Below are 23,550 nucleotides of genomic sequence, written 5' to 3'. Positions count from 1 at the left end.
GGAAGAATAAAAGTGAATGTTATGGTTTGTTATACTATGCTACTTCATTTGAAAATCATTAACTGGTAATCTTTGATAAATACCTTCCTCCAAGATGGAGGAGCTCAGTTTTCTTTAATGCTTGCTTTCCTTCTTTCTGGCCTAGAAGGACCCCTAAAATATTAACATTCACTTTAGATGATGAAACCGCACACAGACTGGTACAAGCATCCCCAACCAGCTTCCAAAGGCAGGATACATCAGCTCGATGCTGCAGGGCCCTAAAAGAAGAAACAGTGTGATTCTAAAAAATTATTTCCAAAAAGTTTGGAGTTTATCTCTCTCATTATTCCTTATAACTAAAACAGAAAAACTATATATGTAATCCTGATTAATCCTTAGTTAAGCTCTGTGAATACTTGACTAACCTCCTCCCATCTGTGAGAAGAGAGAAAAGGAGAAAGGAAGGAGCAATTTATTATTTTAAGTGCTAAAAATTATGCAGATACTTATTTAGTACTCTTCTTCATTTTTGTTAGAAATAGCAAGAATCAAATAAATTATCAAAAAATTTTTTCAGGAACAATTTACTTTTAATATTAAATTTTTAAAAATATGTATTTTTAAAATTTAAGCAACGACCAAAGCAATAAAGTAACTACCTAACAGTTGCCTTTTATAATCTCATATGTTTGCTTTTAGACCATCCCCCCAAAGAATAAAAAAAGTAAATGTATCAAATATATTTGGTGATCTAAAAGATTTTCATCCTGAGAACAAAAATAACAAAAATCTAAAAACAAAAATGTGAAGATCCACATTAACAGAAGCAAGAAAGAGCAGAATAAATAGACAAGCTCAAAATGTAAATAAAAATATTAATTACAGAAATTGAGGGTGCTTCATTTTAGAATGAGAAAAATTAGAGCTATATACTTCTCTCCATTTTTCTCAAGATTGGATAACTAAAACACTGCAATTTCATTTAAGCCAAGTCTCCATAATCAGCTATCACAAACTGCTATATCACAGACAGATGGACAAACAGATGGAACATTTTTCACAGTCTTTTCTACTAAATAAGTGCAGCCAAAAATCATTTTCCAATGTCTTCCTGAGAAATATTAATTATTGCAGTCATGACTGAGAACCCATGGTGAGAATCAAAGGAAGGACACTATTTCAAGTGACTTATATATCTTCTTAGCCAAATTTCTAAAATTTACAGCATTAAAAGAGAAAACTAGAAAACAAAAAGAAAAATTATAACAGGCAATTTTAACTGCCTGAATTCTTATGTCAAGTTTAATGAAAACAACACATCTGTAAAATACAATAACTCCTACCACTCTTACACAATAATTGTGGTAATATTAACTCCTGTTTAGTACAGATTTGGATCCATGATTTTAAACGTTGTAAACACTTTATAATTAGGGGAGTACTACATGTTATCCAGAATAAAACTTCTCAAGGAGGTTCAGTAAGGCAATATTTGTAGCTAAAATACTGTCACCCAAAGATTCACATTTACTTTTAATACCAGTTCAAACAAAGTCTGTCCACTTCACTTTAAATTTTTCTTTGAGAAAAACTATATTATGTTGAGACTTGAAAAACAGCAATGGAAATTTGTAAGAGGAAAAAAAGGTTGGGTATCAAATTAGCAGGAAACAAGAAAAAGCAAGTCTGAAAAAAGGAAGATAAGCAAAAGAAAGATGCTTTAAGTGTATAAAAGTTTCAGTTTATATATTGAAAAAAATTCTAATTGGAGGGCTGGGGTTGTGGCTCAGTGGCAGAGCGCTTGCCTAGCATGTGTAAGGCACTGGATTTGATCCTCAACACTACATAAAAATAAAATAAAAGTATTGTGTCCATCTATAACCCCCCCCAAAAAAAAATTTAAATTTCAACAGTCTATGAACATTTTTTTTTTTTTTTTACATAGGGTTTCCCTATGTTGCCCACACTGATCTAGCATAGAACTCACTATTCTCCTGAATTAGCCTCCTTAGTACCTGGGACTGCAGGTGCACACCACCAAATCCAGCATAACTTGTAGATTTTTTAAAAGTCATCTACCATAATTCTAGTGAGTTTAAATAGTGAACTACTGAATTTACACTTCTATAAAATACTTTATTATTAGACACAATACTATTTTATTTGTTTGTTTTCAGGAATAATCAGATTGTTTATTTTCTCTTTACTTTCAGATCCACCAAGAAGCCTAAAAGAGGCCCTTACCACTGAGTAAAGGCCTATTAGGGATTTAAATCTCACTGTTTTCTTTAAAAAGGAGAAGGAAATATGGAAAAGCACATATAATGGGCTCCAGGCTCCACAATGTGCTTTAGCGCATTGTGCACCTGAAGTCCCATTTCCCAATCAGTTCCAATTAGAGATACCCCATTTCCACATCTCATGAAAGAATACTAACTCGTGGTGTGGTGCTCTTTGCTCCTTTCTATTATTTCCTGAGTATCCAGCATGCTAGCCACTATGAAAACCATAAGAAATTGTTTCTCCAAGTGCAAAATTAATACAATATACATGCTATAGGTTAACTGTCTAGTCTTCTTTATGTTTTATATTCTGAATAATTGCTATATCTAATAGAAGACAAATTATTTTACAAATTTGGCTTTATTTTAATATTTAGAAAATAAATACAATAAATAAAAATACTAACCAAGTAAAATATTCCAGGGATTTTTCTATGTAGTCTACGGCTTTCCCATCAAGATAATCAACTAGAGCAGCTTTTGCCATCATGAGATAGCATTCGCCCAAACCTAAAATCAGGTAAGTCTATAGTTGTCATTAAAATACATAATACAAACACTTAAAATGAACTTCAAACAAATGTACTGTTGTTCTTTTAAAGTCAGTTTCCAAACAAAACTTAATTGTATTTTATAAAATTATCTTCAAGCATGATCTTGCATACATATAATGAGGAATTCAAATGTCAGGGTTCTACTGGAGTAAACATGCACTAAAAAATTATAAAAATTACCTATAAAACTTATTAATTTGTTGACTTTGAATAATTACTTTCCTCTCAAAAACCTCAGCTTCAAAAATGGAGATATTATCTAAATCTTATTCCCTATCATATGACTGTTTAACTGTTGTATGTTCTTTCAATATTAAAATTCATACAGCAAAATTAAGAATTAAATGAAATAGTGATTTCCTAACATGTCTAGTACACATTTCAAAACTGTGAGCTCTCTTTCTCTTGAGAAGTTTTATAAATTTATTTTTAATTTTTAGGTAGATTTTCAGCCCTAATTTGTATGTTGCTCAAAACTAACACTACTAGGGATTTAAACGTCAATTGTTTATTTATAAAGGAAAGAAAATGGAGGTAAGTATATATAATGAGCTCCAGACTTTTTTTTAATGGTAAGATATAATCACAAAAAATTTATATATAGAGATGGTAGTGTTTTTCCTTATATGACCAAAAAAATTTCTTTAAGAAGGAATAGATGTCTATGGAGGAACTAAAATCAACTTAGATAATAATAAAATAATGCAATGTCTCTTTAGGTTTAAAAAAATTTTAAATGAGCTTCTATAACTTACAAAATAATTAAAAGGTATTAAGAAATCCTCAGGATGCAAGAAATTAATTATCAATATGTAAGAATATGGAAATCTGTTTTAAAGATCCATTTTTAGATCTAAAAGCTATTATGCTATCTAAAAGTTTCATCTCTATCATATTATTATTTACTATTTTGAAAGATATTTTGATCTTTTTGTATTCAAATCCACATAAATTTTACTATAAGAAATTCATATCAGATGTGTGCTATTGACTACAGAAGTTCTTTTGAAGTTATTTAATACATTCACATAGGAAATTTACTCAGAATTCTATACTATAGTATCATAAAACTTAAAGGATCTTTTAAAAATAAATTACCTTTCAAAGCAGGTACGTAATCTTCTTTCTTTTTAATAATCAGCTGGTATTGAGCTATGGCCTCCTTGTACTTGCCTAGGATTTGTTGTATTGCTGCAACCTTAAACACACTGTATGTGGATTCTGGGTTGATCTCACTGGCTTTTGTGAAGGACTTCAAGGCTGTTGTATAGCCACCTCTGCTTAAGTATGCCTCTCCTAATGACTCCCAACAATTGAAGTCCTTTGGGTCTGCCCTTAATGCTGCCTGTAAACTAGAATTTTAAGAAACAGTAAGAGAACTAAAAATAATACAACCATTTTCACATATGAAAAGAAAATGTGAGATAAATAATTCAAATGAATTACATATATCCATTGCTCCTTCTATTTATAAAAGTGATACTGAAAGCAGGTATACCTGTTCCTTTTACAACTTGAATTTCTTAATACTAAGAAACTTTATTACAATTTAGAATGAATAAGAACAAAGTAGTCTTTTTGAAATATGCAGTTCAGAATTTCTTTTTCTTGATGAACTAGAAGACTTCCAGTTTTCTATTATAACAGGATGGGTAGACATCTCAGTTTGCCTTGTCCTTCTACTAAATAGAAATATCACAACCAAAATATAGGAACAAGAGGCATGCTATATATTTCTGATCAAATTACATTTTTATGGAAAGTTTCAAAATGCTATGTTCTAGATATTAATATAAATCAGAAACTATATTTTGATTCAATTATATTTGATTTACCCTGAAGTACAGTTCAAACCAAATGACTAAATTAAACATATATGAGCTGTTCAAAATGCCCTTCAAGCTGCCAAATGACTCCTTTGCCAACAATGACTATCAGTGGAAGAACAAAACAACAAAGATCTTTACCTTAGTTTTTTATCACTACTGATATTTCCATTGAGACTCTACTTATAAATGTCACTATTAAAACCTAACTTCACTAGTCTGGCTACCTCAACAACTGGACATAATCATAATTTTTTCAATTCTACTGCCATATGGACAATAAGCATCAATCAACCATAAATCAATTTTTCTTTTTCTTCTCTCAAAATACAACCTGGTAAGGTCATTTGGGTACAAATGAAATTTATTTCATGGAACTATTATGCTATCTAAACATTAACACAGTAAGGTGCCTTACTCAGCCACTGCTTGTGAATGTTGACCAGCTTTCAAATAGTATAGTCCTCGCCGAAGCCAGGCCCATTTTGCCGTTCCAGCACTTGCCCTCTGAGTTACTGTTGTTAGGATAGCTAAGGCAGCTTCCTAATAAGAAAATGTTACTATTAGCCATGCTGAATATCGTAAGGATAAAGAATACCTATGTAAAGTACACAAATATATTTTCATTTCCCATTTATTTTTTTTAAACTTACATTGGTATATATCAAACTAGTTTCAATAATAAGTTGTGAGGGACTTAATATCTGCCAATGACAAGAATATTTAGCCAATTTATAAATGGAGGAACAAATCTATTATTTCTACAAAGAATAATAAAAACTAATGATAACTTTCAAATATGTATAATCTTATTTCTATTCATATACTCAGGAAAAAAAAAAAAGCAAAAGTGGTTATTAGACGTACCATATCTTCAAGCTCCACACTTAAGTCAACTGCTGCAGCTCCAGATTCAGCATCAGTGTCATCTAATTCAAAAGCTTTCCTGTAACATCCTCGTGCTCTGTTTTTATCTCCCACTACATCTTTGTAATAATGACCTAAATAGCAGAAAACTTTGCCCATGTATGGATCCAGTCTTGCAGCCTTTTAAATAAATATAGACAACAAAATGTTAAAAGTTATTTTGCATGACTATCTTTAAAACACAAAGAAAATATAGAGTATATAGGTTAAAAGAAAAAAATGATTAATACACAATTTTATTAATTATTTAAAATTATGCCAAAACATCTTTTAATGTAAGATTTAAAAGAGACATGAAAGGTGGCCCTCACTGATTACAGAAATTAAACAGAAGTGTAAACTATTATTTCTTTGACAAAAGAAATGTGAAATTAGAACCATTGTTAAATTAATCAGCTCTTACAGGTCAAGTTAAGAATGTAAGACTTATAGATGTTAAATGCTTAAAAAGAAAAAAAACAAGAAGTTAAAAATCTGGACTTAAGTGCCAATAAAATTACAGTGGAAATTATCCCAAAACAGTATTGTTTCTCAAAGATAATTCTGTCTCATTTTCTATGACACATATTTCTGAAAATAACATTTATACCTTTTAGTTTTCTCCTTAAAAACCCATAAAACATTCTCACAAAACCTTATTGTGAGAAATGATATACAAAAAGTAGTTAAGAATAGTTTTAAATACCTAACTTACGTGATTCCTATTAATGATTTTAGAAAAAAAATCCACTTCAACTAAGAATCGAATAGTAACACCTGTTTTACCTTCAGAAAGTGGGTAAGAGCCTTTGTTTTATCTCTTCTTGTTTCTTCACCTATGAACCAATATGTTAACCCAAGCTGGTAATGATATTCAGCAACTTCAGCATCTCTCTCAAGTGCTCTCTGAAAACTAAGCACCGAAGGAGAATGAAAAGAAGTATTAAAATAAAATTTTAAAACTTTGTAGATAAATATATACAATAAAGGAGACTTTTTCTTGGGTAGAAAAATCAAAGATTGAGTGATTCAAAGACACCAAATCAGAAATGTTAGTACTTTAGAATTTAGATAATGAGAAAAAATTATTTGTGCTTGAAAAGGAGGAGCAGTGTCCTTCTACCACTATCACATGCTAAGTGTTCAGAACATATACCAAACACTATATTTACTTACTGAACATTATGATCAACTATCCAAATCTACTGAAGAATTTATATGCTATAACTGAACTATATTTCTTTAAAAATACTATGATTTAAACCTTCAAAGGTCCAAATTATACAAACTTTGACCGTTAAGCCCACTTGGATTTTTTTTTAATATTTGTTTTTTAATTGTAGGTGGACACAATAACCTTTATTTTATTTTTATGTGGTGCCGAGGATTGAACTCTGTCTCACACATGCTAGGCAAGCACTCTACTGCTGAGCCACAACCCCAGCCCCCAATTTGAATTTTTGAGAAATACAATAGACTGAATCTTTTGAGAAATAGACTGGATCTATGAGCAAATATATATTCTTACCATTTTTCTGCTTGTAGATAGTCCTTTTTGGTAAAATGAATCAAAGCCTCAAGGGCATGAACTTCAGCTAGGTCAGGGTAAGAAGAGAGAAGGTCTTCCATAATCTATAAAGCAGATACCTGTCAATTTCATATCCACATAAAAATGACTTTTAACTTCTAAAAACTGTTTAGTTTAAATTTAAAAACAAAACAAAAAAACTAACCTTTGTAGCTTCATCTAATAAGCCTTTGTTCAGATAAGCCAAGCTTTTGAGAACCAAAAGTCCTGGGATATTATTTGCATCAGAAACCTAGAAAATAATTGTAAATAACTGCTAAAATCTCCTCAACATAACTGCAGCAATATTTGTTTTAATTAAAGAAAGACCATAGTAGAATAAAGACATAGAAGCCCTACTTTCTATCACTATTAACACTTTAATTATTTGTAATAACTTTATGAGGGAAATTTTCAAATACATAACAAAGACTAGTTAATAAACCCACTTCACCCAGCTACAAAAGCCACCTTTTTTCATCTACACATCCACGCACTTTACCTACTCAGATGATTCTACAACAAATCTCAGGTAACTTTTCATCTGTGACACTTCACTAACTGGACAAGATATAACTTATCTAAAAGATATACTCGTTTTTAAGTGACACAACCACATTATTATGCCTAAACAAAACTAAACATGTATCCTTAATATTATCAAATTTCCCAGTTGCCTTATAAAATATTTGAGCAATTTTCCTGTTTTAATCAAATAAGCATACATATATTTCAATTTACTGATAGGTCTCTTAAGTCTCTTTTATCTATGGGGCTACCCTCCATCTTTTTTCTTTCTCCCTTACAATTTAACTGCTGAAAATATGGACTATTTGTCACAGTTCTCACAGATCTGAAGTTTGCTGAATGCATTCTTATGTTGTTTAATATGCTTTTTGTCCCTGTATTTTAGTAGTTAGATCTAGAAGAAACTTGATCTGATTCTGGGATGATATCCTGCAAGAATACTTCGTGTGTGCTTGCATTTGGCTATCTGGCTAGCTGTCTTTCTGTGATGTTAACAGCCATTGATCCTTAATGCCTAGATCCATTCATTCATTAGGGATTGCAAAATGGTGACTTTCTTTTCCATCATTCCTTCTTCCTTTATTACATAATACTTTAAGAAGAATTTCTCCTCCTCTCATTAACTGCTTATCCTAAAGAAAAGTTCAGATAGGAAAAGCAAGATAAATGTTTTCTTTCCAGTGTGGTCTTTAGCTTCCTCCCAAGATAATATTTCTTGAAGTTGTTCTGTTGATTTTTTTTTTATCAACATGAACAAACGAATTTAAATATATTTGATGTATTTCAATCTACCACAGTTACTAGTGCCCTTTTCATTTGTTTTTTTTTTTTTTTTGTGAAAAAATTTTGGAAAGATCTATAACACATTCACACAAAACAGATTAAGGCAAGTAGAAAATAAGATACTAGTTCCTTTTTTTTTTTTTTTTTTTTGCATTACTAGGGAATAAACCCACGGGCACTCTACCATCGATCTATACCCTCTGCCTTTTCATTTCTCATTTTGAGATAGGGTCTTCCTAAATGACCAATGCTGGCCTCCAACTTGCAATCAACCTGCCTCAGCCTCCCAAATCACTGGGATTATAGGCATGCCTCATGATAACCCAACTAAGGTATTAGTTCTTAAAGGATACTGATAACTGCTATAATTTTAAAGAAATTTTATAGTTCTAATGAAATGCAAAAGCTCCTTGAAATATACAAGCAATAATTTTTTTAAAAAATTAAAACCACTTTGGGCCTATAGCTCAGTGGTACAGCACATGTCTAGCATGTGTGAGGCACTGGGTTCGATTCTCAGCATCATACATAAATAAATGAAATAAAGGTCCATAGGCAACTAGAAAAAAAATTTTAAAAATAGAAAAATTAAAACCCTTCTATATAGTAAGTGATATAATTTTAATTTTAGACAAAAAAAATAGCTGTTATCTGACAAACTCTATAAGGTGCAATGTTGTGATAATTCATAATTTACCTGTTGTCTTTTTTGCTAGGGAATTTCAAATTGTTTAAACCAAAAACATTAAAAAATCAGTTTCCTTCTTAAAAAATTAACCTTTTTTTGAATGAAACTAACAACATTCCTTATTATGAAATTTAATATTAAAGTCCTCAATTAATCTTGTAATGACCTATAAAACCATTATGAAGAAAACAATTTAGAATCACAAATTAATAATAATCAAGTAGTGATGACCTTAGAGAACAAAAAGAAGAGAGAATACCAGTTAAAACTAAAGAAAGTGCCTCACAGTCAAAGCACTGGTAAGAATTTAACCAAGAAGCAAATAACTTCAGGAGTTTCCAAGTATGTGAATGATTTGTCAAAGTATAGATATGGTGAAGTCATAGCTCTAACTCAAAATGTGTGTTAGTAAATATTTAGTAAGGAGAGATAGCCGGTTGCTTGGGACTAATTAAAGTTTAAGGGAAAAATTGATAAGATTACCTGATTGAGAGAACAAATTGCCTCCTCTGAAGATTCGTAATCTGAGAGTTTAATCAAAGCTTCTGCTTTCAAACGAAGACAAAGGTTCTTCTGATAAAGACTGTCTCCAGACACACCATGATTTTCTATGTTCTTCAGAGCTGACAAAATTAAGGACATCTGGATGAAGATAACTACATCAGTTCACTTTTTTTTTTTTGCTTTTGTAAAACAAATTACAGATAAAATAAATCTAACTTTCTAAAGCAATATACATGAGGAATGATTCAAAGGTAAATATAAGTTCTTACTTGAACTCTTTATAGAAAGATCTGACTTTAAAACAGAACACATATAAACTAAAAACCTCTATCTTCACAAAACATATGATAAAGCCAAAGATCCTGAGACACAACAATGGCTATCTATATTTATTACATAATAAAGGTTAGCACTTAGCCAAAGCATCTATAACACACAACAAATTAAGAATACTGGACAGAGAAAAATGAATTAGAGTGGAGCTGGGTGATTTGTTTTTCAACTACAGAAGCAAGGCTTCTAGCCTAGTCAGGAACAGAGAATCACCTTTTATGATTTCCTAGCTCCATACCTCACCTCAAAATTCAGAAAGTCTCCAAGATGCCCAAGACTTCTTATTTATACCAGGGAAATTAAGAATTCATGAAGGTCCTGAACACATATAATACTAGAAATTTCCATATTATAAAGACAGAGCACCTCCACTCAAATCCCTAAACTGACTAAGTCAAATTCCAAATATGAGAAACCTTAATAAGTATTCATTGCCAGTTTAAAAATAAATAAAACTAGTAGGTATGCATGCAGATTTGGCATTTATTTAATCTCCTTAGGGAAACTGAAATTAGCAACTTAAAAAGCATCCAGATTTTTTTAAAACCACTATCTTTCTCCTTTAAGATGAAAAACACAAACAGCATTGGCTACCCTTATGTGAAAACCCAAAAGATGTCAAGAATACCTTGATTGCATGAAAGAACAGCTTCCTTGGGTCTATGCATTTTGATTTGAACTTCGGAGAGATGATACCATCCAGCTGTACAGAGAGGGGTTTCCTTTAGCCCTAAAAGGATTAAAAACAATAAATAATAAAACCCATGTTTCCATGACTACTCAAATGAATGGCACCACTATCTACTATCTAAATCAGACTCCTCCCCTCTTCTTTCTCTTCTCATCTAATCAATCACAAAGCCACACTTTCAATGCCCCCAATCATTTTTCTCCACATATTCCTCCATCTCTACTACCACCACTTCAGTTCACATCTCCATCTTTATCCCAGGTCACTGAAAATATTGGACATCCACTCCTATGTATGTACATTGGTCACAATATTTCTAAAAAAAAAAATCAGAAAATAAAATTTACCTCATTAAAGCCTTTCTCTGCTTCCCTAATGCCCTCAGGATAATGTGCAAACTCTTTAACAAGGTTTGAAATTCCCTCTCCAACCTTACTTTCTTCCCTTTTCTGCACCCATACTTCATTCTCAAACCTTGCTGAACTATTAGCAGTTTCAAGAATGAGTTTTCCCTCTTACCTCAGGCTATGTCACAGATACATCTCTTGACCTAAAATGTTCCTCCTATTCCCTTCATCCACTCATCTTGTTTATTTGTCAGTCAGACCTCAGCTTGAATATAAGCTCATCCAGAATCATCATACATGATAAATCTAAGCTAAAGCTTTCTTAAAACAATGCCCATTTTATAATGCAAACACTGAGACACTAAAAGTTTAACTAACTTTTCCAAGGTCTTGAATTTACTGAGTGGAAGAGTTGGAATTCAAACCTAAGAAGACTCTAGGATATATCAGTACCTTTTTTTCCCCATCCATCTTAGATATTTCTTTAAAGCAAGGCTACAAGATTAATGCCTACTGACTAACAATTACAACTCATGTCACATGACACACATTATAAATTTACCTTCTGTTAGATTCCTAACAGCATCTTCATATTTTTTGTCTTGTAATGCTCTAATGCCTAATCCAATGAGGCCTGGACCACTTTTTGAATTCATTTCCACTAGCTTACAACAATACTGCTGTCCCTCATCAGTAAGATTTCCTGGAGTTAAAAGAGAAAAGTTATTAGTGTACATATACCAAGTATCTAAGTACCAAATCCTATATACTTAAATCTCAAAAGTTACCTAACACGTCCTTTACCATATCATGATTCTAGGAATTCAAAACTTAAACTGGGAAATACAAAAATATTTTCATTAAAAAAACTATACTTTCTTCTTAAATAGTAGAAACCACTTTATCCACAGACACTGAATCTGAAGTCATACTAAAGGGTTTCAGACAAAACACCTATTGCTACTTGCTAGTATGTTAAATTACAGAGCATATAGTTTGCCAAGTCTCTCTTTCCTATTCAGCAGTAACAATTTTAGTTGTTAAATGAAGGAACCCCTGTCAAAGGAGGATATCTTCATCAGTTTCCCCCCTGTGGGCAATAATGAACTGACAAAAACATGACAGCCAGATCCAATGGAATTTTCCAGCATCCTAAAATCAAAAGACAGTGGGCTACTCCTCTGAACATTGAACAAAAACTTGGAACAAAGACATAATATTCCTAAGTATACAAACTCAGCAGAACATCTCCACATTTTTCTAAAACTATCTTTTTTCTATGTAATAATTAAGCTTATGTAATAATCATCCGATGCCTACATTTATTTTAAAATTTATTTTGGTAAAACAGTTTAGAAAATATTGACTGCCATTTCCAGAACAGCACGCGTGCGCGCGCGCGCGCACTCACACACACACACACACACACACACACACACACACACACAAAGTGATTTGTCTTTAGAATTAATGGTAAATAGCACTCAACACTTCAACAAATTGTTCTATCACATATGGAAGTTCTTAAAATAATTAAGACAGACTATAAAAGCAATAAATATGGGAACAAATAGAAACAATTTATCTGAAAAAATATACGATGCTTTAATATCTACATAAAACATATGCCCTTAAATCATATATGGAACCACTGTTTCAGTCACAGATGTTAAAGGTAAATTATTTGCATAATACCATTTAGTTTATATATTTCAAATTTTTCAAAACCAGATGCACACCCATGTATAATCTGGAATAGGTAACATAATGATTTTTATGTCCAAATTAGCACCAAAAATAGAATTCATAATGGCTGAAGAATTGACATTTTAGTACTGTTTGGAAAAATAAGAAAACAAATTAGAGCCGGGCACAGTGGTGTACAGTCTATAATCCCAGTGGCCCAGGAGGCTGAGGCAAGAGGATTTCAAGTTCAAAGCTAGTCTCAGCAACTTAGCGAGGTTCTTAGCAACTCAGCAAGACCCTGTCTGTAATAAAATATAAAAAAGGGGCTGGTAATGTAGCTCAGTGGTTAAGCACCTTGGGTCCAATAGAAAAGAAAAGAAAAGAAAAGAAAAGAAAGGAAAGGAAAGGAAAGAAGACAAATGGAAGAATGAGTAGTTTGATCACAAAGCCAGTTAAAAAAAAAAAAAAACACTTATTATTATGCTTCCAGACATGAATTTCCTCCTGTCAGTATGTTCCTCTTATTGCTTCCATAAACATGAACTTCAGGGACAGATATGCCTAGCTCCATACCTTCTATATAAGGCAGTGGCTTTTTCCTTTCTATCCAGTGATTTTGCCTAAACTAGATACTGTTTATATCAAGCATCAGAATTACATGAAAGACTTGTTAAAAATACAATATGCTGAGCTCCACTCTTATTGCTTCTTATTCAGTTGGTCTGGTGAAAGACATGAGAATTTGCATTTCTAACATTTTCTTAAGTGCTACTGACCCAGAGAGCATACTTTAATAAGAGCCATGAGTCTAGAATATTTTAATATCATATAACACCTTTACTACTAGTTTTAAAACAGATATGCCCTGCCTCTGTTGCACATCTGTAACTAAATGGGAACTTCTAGAGAGTAGAGACTAGCATAGTTTCTTACATGTTGTAGGTACTGTACCATTAAATACGATGATCCTTTAAAAATATCATCATGAATTGATGTTCAAAAAGATTTAATAGGTACTGAGAATTATTAGAGAAACCATTCTAAAAAAGAAAAACAAACAGCTATAAAAATTTTACCTTTGATTCAAATTCTGAGTCAAAACTCTTACTCCATAGAAACATAATTTATGATAGACTACCTTTGCAACATAAACAATATTACAGAAAACACAAGAGATGAAAAGAGGAAAAGTCAATCATGCATCTTTCCTGTGATCATCTAAGATACCCAAAACTGCACATGTGGGTAGGTAGTTTCCAAAAGGTGAAATGAACAGGTGCCACTTTTAGAACAGGGTAAATCTTCTTGCCGCACATGGCTCACAACAAAAACACTCAGGAGTCACTCCAGGGGAACTGGGCTGCACGAAATAACCACACAAGAAACAGAAATACCTTTTTCTTCAGGGATGCTATGACAGCTCCTCTGACCTTAAGGGTCCACAGCACATGCTGGCCCCTTTTATTGAGGAAAAGCCATTCAAATGAGGCAAGGGGTCAGATTTCAAGGGACTGAGTCTAGCTTCATGATGTCTGCTGTCAGCAGATTGACTGACATCTAGGAAGGCCACACCCAAGGGCAGGTAAGAGAAGGGGACACACAAAGGGCATTTCCATGGAACATTTTATCCTAAACAGGGCAAAGGGTAATATCACAAAGGAACAGATGAGATGTAGCTGGACCCATGGGGCTGTAGGAAGGCACACCTACGCCTGAAGACACATGTGGTTGCATTATTTCTACCCTCAAGAGCGGGGGCTACCGTCTTCAGCAACTTAAGAGCAGCCAGATCATTTGGGGGGGGGATGACCATCAGTGCCTCAATCTATCAGGAGAGGAAAAACACTGGTCACATGACGTGACGGTTTCCTACACCTTCTTAAGATATTCCTTTGCTAATGCCTAGAAGCACAATTATAGAAACAAAATGAGATTTCAGGAAACTATATTCATGCTTAACTCTGGTAACATATTCTCTATATATGACCAAGTGGCATTGACAGAAATTATCCATAATGATCTCAAAAACTGGCAACAGTAATAACAATAATGAGTCTGTTTGAAGAGATAAGGAATATTCAGCTAACAGCTTCAATCCTCGATCCTCCTCTTCTCCATACTAATTCTTGTTGAGAATTCTAGCTAAATAAATATGTTTGGGGAGAAAGAAAAGAGAGAAAATAGACATCATTGTTTTTAAATAGCAAAAATTTATTTAACATTCGTAATCTTTTTAACATTTAGAGGATTTGAAGGTTTTATAAAACCATAAACATTGGTTTTATAAAACCATAAACATTGGTTCCATAAAACATTGATTTTTTAAAAATTATAAACAAATGAAAGATCAGTAGAATTGAGGAAGGGGAATAGAGGAAGGAGGGAGAGAAAAAGGAAGTACTAGGGACTGAAGTGGAGCAAATTATATTCCATGCATGTAAAATTACGTCAAAATGTACTCCAATTTTATATATAATTACAATGCACTAATAAAAACATTTCAAAAAATAGTTTAACAATATTATTTTTATTTCTCCAAAAGGCAAGCCAGACTTGAAGTTGATGAATACTAAACACCAAGGGTATAAAGGATGTTCTGAAGGCTGGATGGTATGGTAATACCTACAGAATTCTGTTTCCTGAATTTTACTTAAAAAAAAAAAAAAAAGGGGTAGAATTTCTTAAAAAACTAATTCATTTCTGACATAACAAAGAAATTGATCACTATTACAGAATTTTTCTTTTAAATAAACCTAGCTTGAGAGAGGAAAAATTTTTAAAGTACGTATGTACATTTCATCTGCATTTTCTAATATTTCTAGAGCACAAAATCTTAAAGAAGCTCTTTTCTGCTTATATTTGAATTTGAAGAACCAAAGTTTCTTATGCTTTCTCATTTCAGCAAGAAAGTAAAATTAATCAAAAAGGTCATTTAGCATGAAAGAACATTTCAATAGATGACAACTGTGAAAGCTATTCACCACTTGTTTTATGAAGCTTTACAAACTGACTCAAGCAAGACAAAGGATAATGAAATATATTTGTTTCCAGTGGAAGAGAACCCAATGATTAACTGCAGTGATGCAAAAAATTCTATAGATATTGAAATACTCTGGGGGAGGAAGGGCCAGAAATTTGGAGAGTTAAGAGATTTTCAAAAGTTCTTAATTTTCAGAATACATAAAGTTTGACTTAGAGTAACAATAAAAAGAAAACCATGCCTTCCTACAGCCCTGAATTAACAAACTTTCATCCCCAGAATAATGCTTTATCTTAGAATAAACTTGAACTGTACCATTCCAAAAATTCTTGCAACTAACAATTCAGTAGGGAAAGAATTCTCCCTTGATTCTGCCATATGTGTAAATATTTACCTAGTGACTCTTCTCTGCCATGATATAGATCTACTTTCTTTCAATTCTGCAAAATACCCATTCCCAAATCCTCTTTAACAATGATTTTTTTTTCACTTAAACCAATACAATTTCTAATAAATTAGAATAATCCCTTTCTCTCCCCCGCCCTGCCTGCCTCCCCCCCCCCTCATGGAGCACTTTGTCAGCTACTACATTCATAAGTAAAACTTTAGGGTATTTGTTAATTTTATTTCTTCTATTATTTTTCAGGCTTTCTGGACTATAAGGGCCATGTTTACCTAACAAATACACGTTAAAGGCACATTCATGATTATTAAGAAAGCATTCCATCAGTTTTCAAAACAGAAATTTCAAAATACTCACTGGTACCATTTGGCATGTAAGCAGTCCAAGAATATGGGAACAGTATAAACCATTAATAGCTTAATGAGATTGGAGAGAAAAAGAGTGATCACCAGTCATTAATTTCTCCTTAGCAACTATACCAGGAGAAAAAGGAATGGAGGGATGGGTTCCAAAGGTCATACAATAAGGAAAATCATTCCACTTATCTTTAGAACACATTGGATCTTATGTTTAAATATGAAAAAACTGGGTGATTTTGGAATTACGTTTCCTAACAGAGGAAAAATACACACAAAAATCCACACACATGACCCTTATGCTGATAATCTCTTAGCACACCTCATCTTCTTTGGCCTCAATACAGCATTTATAATGTCCAGAAGCCCTTTCCTCTTGAAATGCTCCTGCAGGTGACACTACAACAATTATTCTCCTACCCCTCAAAAAATTTATTATCCCCTTCTCACAATTCTTCCTCCTGGCCTTAAATGCAGCAAGTTAAATTTCTGAGTTATTTTTCTTCTTATACCTGCTAACTAACCACTTGTTCCTATTTTTCTCCATCATTATAATCTAAGTTCCACTTCAATTACTTTGATTTAAAGACAGTCTTAATAATTAGGTCTCAATTATAAAATTAGTTGCTTAGTCTGTCATGATAGACCTTAGTAATCTCCTTTTTCAACTGCTCTTTCCTTCTATTTTGCTTCCCATCTTGGTCTCCCACCTTCCCCTCTGTTCTCTTCTCCCTTTCTCTGTCCTTTTCCTTTCTCTTCAAATCAGCTGGCATTGCCCAGGATCAGCCTTTTTCCCTTAGGTTTCTCTGATGTCATCTACTCCAATTCACTTTTACTTACACAAAAGATGTTTCCATTTTCCAACCTATGTGTCTAGCTTTGTTATTGATCTCACATCTCTCACTAGCTTACCTTTCATACAAACCATCATTCCATAGTGAGTCAACTTTTCAGGAAAATTGAAAGTTAAAATTGATTTTTCCCTTCTTTTACCTCTAAGAATCACTTTCTTTCTTTTTTTTTCATTCATGGGTTCCTTTCTATGATTCCATTTTGTGCTGAGTTCATTCATTGCTATTATCAATCTACTTGCTCTAGTTTATCTTCTATACAACCTATTCTGTACACCATGTTAGTTTAAGACCTTATACTTCATCAATTAACTCACGATGATACTGTTTTCTCAAGGTACTAAAAAATACTCTTGCAAGTCTACTACTATTATTTCCATCCTTTTATGTCCAGAAATACAGAAACTGTATCTTACACATTGTAAGCACTAAAATATTTGTTGATTGATACAAACATCACTCCCACACAATCACATAGCTCTAGGACACACAAGATAATAAGGAAGAAATTACCTGATTCAATTAAATGCAAACAGAGCACTTCTAACGGATACTGTATGGTGGGATAGATGTTTATCATTCCTTCACAAGCCTTCTTCAACCTAGCAGTCTCATGAGGAAACTTGAAAATACAAAAGCAAAATAAACTAAACTCCAATCGTAGTAAAATGCATTTGTGAACACTTTCCTGACTAGAAATAAAACTCACTTTAAAGATTTTTTAAGAATCTACTTACTTTCAATAAACACTGAATGAAATGCCTATATAGTACTTGATGATCTTCACTAGGAATCTTATCTGATAAGCCCAGGGCATTGTCGAATGCAGTTAAAAGCTGAAACAAACAAAAAAGGTATTCATGTATAAACTTAAATGACAAATGTGATAAACAGTTGAATGTATAAGACTTCTGTATACAAACTTCAAGTAGCTGCAAATGTCTTATTGTCAGCCAGACAATAAGAGGGGAAAAACAAAAGTACACACAAATTTTAGAATATATTTTAACTCTAACTGGCCAGCAGACTACACTAAACTAATAAATGATAACTATAAGTTAATAACATTTTTAATTAAATTAAATTAAACATTCTTCCCTTCTTTGCTGTCTCCTACAAAGAAATCAACCGGAGCAGTCTTATATGCTAGTATAGCTGTTATTGTTCACATCATTTTGAAACCATCTCTTCTGAAATCATTAACATATTCTTTGGAACATCTCCAATAGTAGCAAATCTTCAACCTTTAAAAAACAATTGTGGGGAGGTGGGCAGGGGATATACCTCAGTTGACAGAGTTCTTGCCTTGAATGCACAAGACCCTGAATTTAATCCCCAGCATCACAAAAAAAAAAAAAAAAAAAAAAAAAAAAGAAATTGTGGGGCTGGGGTTGTGGCTCAGTGATAAGAGCACTTACCTGGCACATGTGAGGCACTGGGTTTGATCCTCAGCACCATATAAGAATAAATAAATAAAATGAAGGTATTTTGTCCATCTACAACTAGAAAACTTTAAAAAATTTTTAAAAACTGTATATAGCACTTTGCTTCTGGCAAAAGAGATAAGACTGAACTGTAATGAAATAATTTCTTATAAAGTATTATCTGACTTTGAAGAAAATTCCAAGAGGTCTTTTAAATAAGTCTTGCTCAAGAACAGCAATACTAAAACCCAAGGCAAGCACTTTAAAACACTTTATAATCATTTATATTGGTTAATATAAGTTCTACATTTTTTAATAAATATTTTATGACTTAATTTACTAATGAAGTTTACCACCTCAAATTTTCTTTGGTAAATATGATACAAAGTCTTCATGAATAAGTAAAATTTCAATGCTCTGAAAAAGTTAATGATCTTAACAAAAATGAAGATTAACTAGAAGTTAAAGCTAATGGTTTTTCAAAAAAAATAATGAAATTATTCTAAATAGAAAATGATGACTTTTTTGTGAACACTCTTAACTCAAGGGGAAAATAACCCCTCTCCTAACCTTTGAATCTATTTTTAACAGCCAGAAATTCTTTTTTATTTATTTATTTTTATTTGTTTTAATTGGATATGATTGGATTGGATATGATCACTGCATGCTATGCACATATATGAAAAGATCACACTGAACACAAGATATATGTGTTAATATATAAAAAGTACAAGTATAAATTGAAGCTGGAGATGTAGAGGCTGCTCCTAACATGTACAAAGCACTAAGTTTCTTCCCTAGTTACACATGACAATACAATGATCTTGACATATCATACATTTGAATCAGATGGAATATAATTTCTCATTTTTCTGAGTGTACAGGTTGCAGAATTACATTGGTCATGCAGTCACGTATATACCCACAGCAATAATAATGTCTATTTTATTCTGCTGTCCTTCTATTCCCCCCTTCCCCTCCCCTCCCCTCCCATCACTTCTCTCTACCCAATCTAATGTGACCTACTTCTTTTTTTTTTCCCTCACATCGTCATACCTGAATTCTATATAACGAAGGGGGTCTCCTTCCCTCTTCCATGCAATTCCCCTTCTCTCTCCCTTTCCCTCCCACCTCAGAAATTAATTCTTAAAATTATTAGAGATTAGGAAAGGAACAGGGAAGGAGGAGAAGTTGGAAGAACAGTGATTGGATATGATCACTGCATGCTATGAATATATATGAAAAGATCACACTGAACACAAGTTATATGTGTTAATGTATAAAAAGTACAAGTATAATTGAAGCTAGAGATGTAGAGGCTGCTCCTAACATGCACAAAGCACTAGGTTTCTTCCCTAGCACACACACAAAAAGAAACAAACAACCAAACAGACAGACTGGCAGGCAGGCAACAGCTGGGCACAGTCGTAAATGCCAATAATCTCAGCTACTTGGAAGGGCTAAGGAAGTGAGATCACTTGATCCCAGGAGTTCAGAGACAGTCTGGTCAACATAGCATAACAATTAATTATCTTTTATGGAAGAGTACAGTACATACAAATCAAAAAGACATTTTGTTTTGATATGTGCTTGGATATTCCGGTACCTTATATTATTCTAGGAAAAATATTAAAGCCATATTATAAAGGTGTGATTTAAGAGAAGCTGGTAAGCTACTTCTTTCTTTTGTCACTACTCAATTTCTTCTACAACTGCACCTATGCACAGATTAACCACCATTATCACGTAGGGTTTGGATCTTAAATGATCCCAAAGGCCATGTATTAAAATATTATTTGCCAACTTATGGCACTTTTGGAAGATGGAGGAAAATTTAGGAAACAGGACCTAGTACAAAGAGGTTAGGTCAATGGGGATGCCCTCAAAGGGTATATCAGGACCATGGTCCCTTCTTTTCCCTCTTTTCTTCCTGGCCACCATGGAGTAGGCAGTTTTGCTCCACCATGTGCTCCCCACCATGATGTTCTGGCTTGCCATAGGCCCAAAGCAATGCAGCCAGCTGACCATGAACAGAAATATCTAAAAGAGTAACCCAAAAATAAATAAATAAATAAATAAATAAGACTTTTCTCCTTCTAACTTGATTTTCTATTATATTTTGTCCTAGTAATGGAGAGCTAACAAACCACACAAAAATAGAGAAAGATCTTATTCTTACATTTTATCCTTAGATCTTAGGACACTACCTAACACACATACTCAATAAATATTTTCTGAATAAAGAAACAAAATTAATGAGTGAACAAACAAGCAAACACAAGGAAATGAATTTTCTATTCCATACAGAGTCTGTAACTATTAAGGTTTAAAAATTCCATTCAAATACATGAATAAATTGAGTAGCTATTTATTATAATAAGAAATTAGGCTGACTTTTAGACTCACAAACAAAAAAAAGTATTACAGAGATATTTTCCAAGTATGGTGCAATAATCAATGTTTTTACAGAAAAAAAAAAATTCTTTTTTTTTTAATTACTTGAAAATCTGCTCCCTAAAAAGGAGTATTATTCAAGTATATATTCTCTAACTAGTTAAGTTGTTAATTCTCAAAGTAATTCAGTACTCAGTTCATAAGTTCACACCTTCAAAGTATAATTTTTAAAAATTAAAAAAAAACAATTTTTACAGTTTTTCCTCGAGGGCATAAAGTTACTGATTTATTGTGAATTCTTATTAATACAAGGGAAGGAAATTCTAATGGTATTGAGTACCAATTCCACTCCCTCCAGACTTCATGAGACTGCAGGCCAATAATTCTAACTTTATCAGGAAGAGCCCCTATGAATGTAAAATTACACTTCCAAAATATCTTGTCTGACAGACAGTATTATCCTATATATTCATTAGGTTTCCATTTTCTAAATTAAATTAAAGGATTAATTTTCATGATACAAACAAGAATAAATAAGTTAATACCAATTGCTGGGTTTCATTATTCTGATCTTCCATACTCTCAGCCAGCAACTGAGTCAATTTCCTCCACAGCTGATGAAGCTCCTGGTTGTCTGCACCTTCTTCTTGCCGTGTCTTTATCAATCTATGCCATGTTCGAGCCACCTATTAAAAAGGAGATTTAAAATGACTGTTATCTTAAAATATAATAAAAATATATATATAAGTGACAATAGAAAATGTAAAATCTGGAAATAAAGAAAAAATACTTCTTATATCCACTAATATATAAAAACAGCGTAAGCAAAGAATTCCATCTATTATGAAACCTATAAAATATATGCTGATTGGGCAAATCCACAGAGTACTTCCATCAGAAATATGATGTGAGATACCAGAGCAGATACAAAACTGATGACCACAGTTCCCAACACCAATAGCTTAAATCATCAGCTATACAGACACCACAGTGGTCACCAAGTTCCACAGATGACACTTTTAGTTATTTAATTTATAACTCATCCTGTTTCAAAAAGATCTAGAAGTTATGATACCTTAAATTTGAATTGTTTACAATTGCCAAAGCATTGTAATTTACCTCTTAAAGTCTTATGATATCATACCACATATTAATTTTTAATTTTCACTTAGGCAAAATGATAGCTTTCTTCTAACAATAGTTTTTATTAAAAGATGTCTAAGACATTAGAAAACCATTAACCAACCTCTAGGTGTTTCTTTTCTTGGTAATAGAGATCCACAAGTTTCTTACAGACATCACACCACTTCTGTTTGTCAACACTTAGATCAAAAACAACAAAAAATGACTTTTTAATCTGATAATGAAAATAATCAAGAACTTAAAGCACTAAAAATTAAAATATCTCAATAATATTATCAGGTACTATTTTATTGAAAAATACCACAATAAAATTTTGTAAAAAGAGCCTTTTGTTAAAAAAATTAAAAAATAAAAAATTTAAGAAATGTCATTTTTCATTATATTGACTAAAAGTAATACCAAAATTCTCAAATTAGTCAATCTTCTTACTAGGAATGTTTTGGTCCTATTTTAATCATAATCAAGAGATACTATGATAAACATTTGAAAGAAAAATGCTTCCCAAATCCCAGTAAATGCTTGGCATACTTCTATATAATTTTTAATCAGTTTACTCTAATTCAAGCTTATAAAAAAATAGTCATTCCCTATATATACATTACCTTTCATAAAGATCCAGGAGTTTTTGGTAAACACCCGGTAAGTCATCCTTAGCATTTACGTGATTACACTTCTCATACAAGCTTGCTAACCCCTAAAAAAAGAAATAGTAGCAATTATTTTTATCTAACCATCTGATATTCCTACATTCATTTATTTTGCTAAATAACGTGATAACCTTTAAATATTATTTACAATAAAATATTACCATATTTTACACATGAAATGATGTGTGGAATTTGCCTCCAAATAACTGGGAGTGGGAGAAAGCAGATGAAGGGACAGGTGAAAAAATACTGATGTGGGTGGATTTTTGTTGAATCTGAATGATGGGCATAAAGAGGTTCGTTATTCCATTCTCTTCACTTTTCAAAATGTATTTGAAGTGTTTCACAATAAAAAAAAATTTCAATGTGGTAAAAAACATGGCACTACTTTTTAAAAATGATTCAGTATTTTTGGAAACAGCTTTATTGAGATATCATTTATAAAGAAAAATAATTTAAGATATACAGTCTGATGTTTTTGATATATGTACACATTGTAAAATAAGCACCACAATCAAGCTAATTAATGTATTCATTAACTACGTAGTTACCCTTTTGTGTATTTATGTATATATGTACAGGTGAGAAGATTTAATTTTAGATGTGTTTTGAATGACACTACTTTTATGATACAAATTGAAAAAATATTCAAGAAGTTTGTGAAATTTTTCATTT

General features: G+C 32.2%; 1 protein-coding gene across 3 annotated transcripts in view; it reads right to left on the bottom strand.

Annotated features, from left to right (window-relative positions):
- The window catches only part of SKIC3 (SKI3 subunit of superkiller complex), a 106,043-nt gene that overhangs the window by 67,740 nt on the left and 14,753 nt on the right, over positions 1-23,550 (bottom strand). For all 3 annotated transcript variants that reach the window (XR_014020338.1, XM_081278516.1, XM_081278517.1), the window contains 16 exons: positions 22,831-22,922; positions 22,332-22,407; positions 21,631-21,771; positions 18,005-18,103; positions 17,781-17,889; positions 11,554-11,694; positions 10,582-10,683; positions 9,600-9,739; positions 7,284-7,370; positions 7,079-7,182; positions 6,337-6,463; positions 5,512-5,691; positions 5,063-5,187; positions 3,917-4,170; positions 2,672-2,774; positions 84-260 (listed from right to left, as the gene is read on the bottom strand). Coding sequence is in view for 2 of the 3 variants with exons in the window: in XM_081278516.1 (XP_081134642.1) it covers positions 84-260; positions 2,672-2,774; positions 3,917-4,170; positions 5,063-5,187; positions 5,512-5,691; positions 6,337-6,463; positions 7,079-7,182; positions 7,284-7,370; positions 9,600-9,739; positions 10,582-10,683; positions 11,554-11,694; positions 17,781-17,889; positions 18,005-18,103; positions 21,631-21,771; positions 22,332-22,407; positions 22,831-22,922 (2,057 nt within the window). In the remaining variant the exon portion in view is untranslated. The remainder of the gene's footprint in view (positions 1-83; positions 261-2,671; positions 2,775-3,916; positions 4,171-5,062; positions 5,188-5,511; positions 5,692-6,336; positions 6,464-7,078; positions 7,183-7,283; positions 7,371-9,599; positions 9,740-10,581; positions 10,684-11,553; positions 11,695-17,780; positions 17,890-18,004; positions 18,104-21,630; positions 21,772-22,331; positions 22,408-22,830; positions 22,923-23,550) is intronic.

This window comes from Spermophilus citellus, assembly GCF_964194105.1.
Source record: "Spermophilus citellus genome assembly, chromosome: 1".
Lineage (NCBI taxonomy): Eukaryota > Metazoa > Chordata > Mammalia > Rodentia > Sciuridae > Spermophilus > Spermophilus citellus.
The sequence above is the reverse complement of the archived record's forward strand: the minus strand, read 5'-3'. Positions and strand labels throughout refer to the sequence as shown.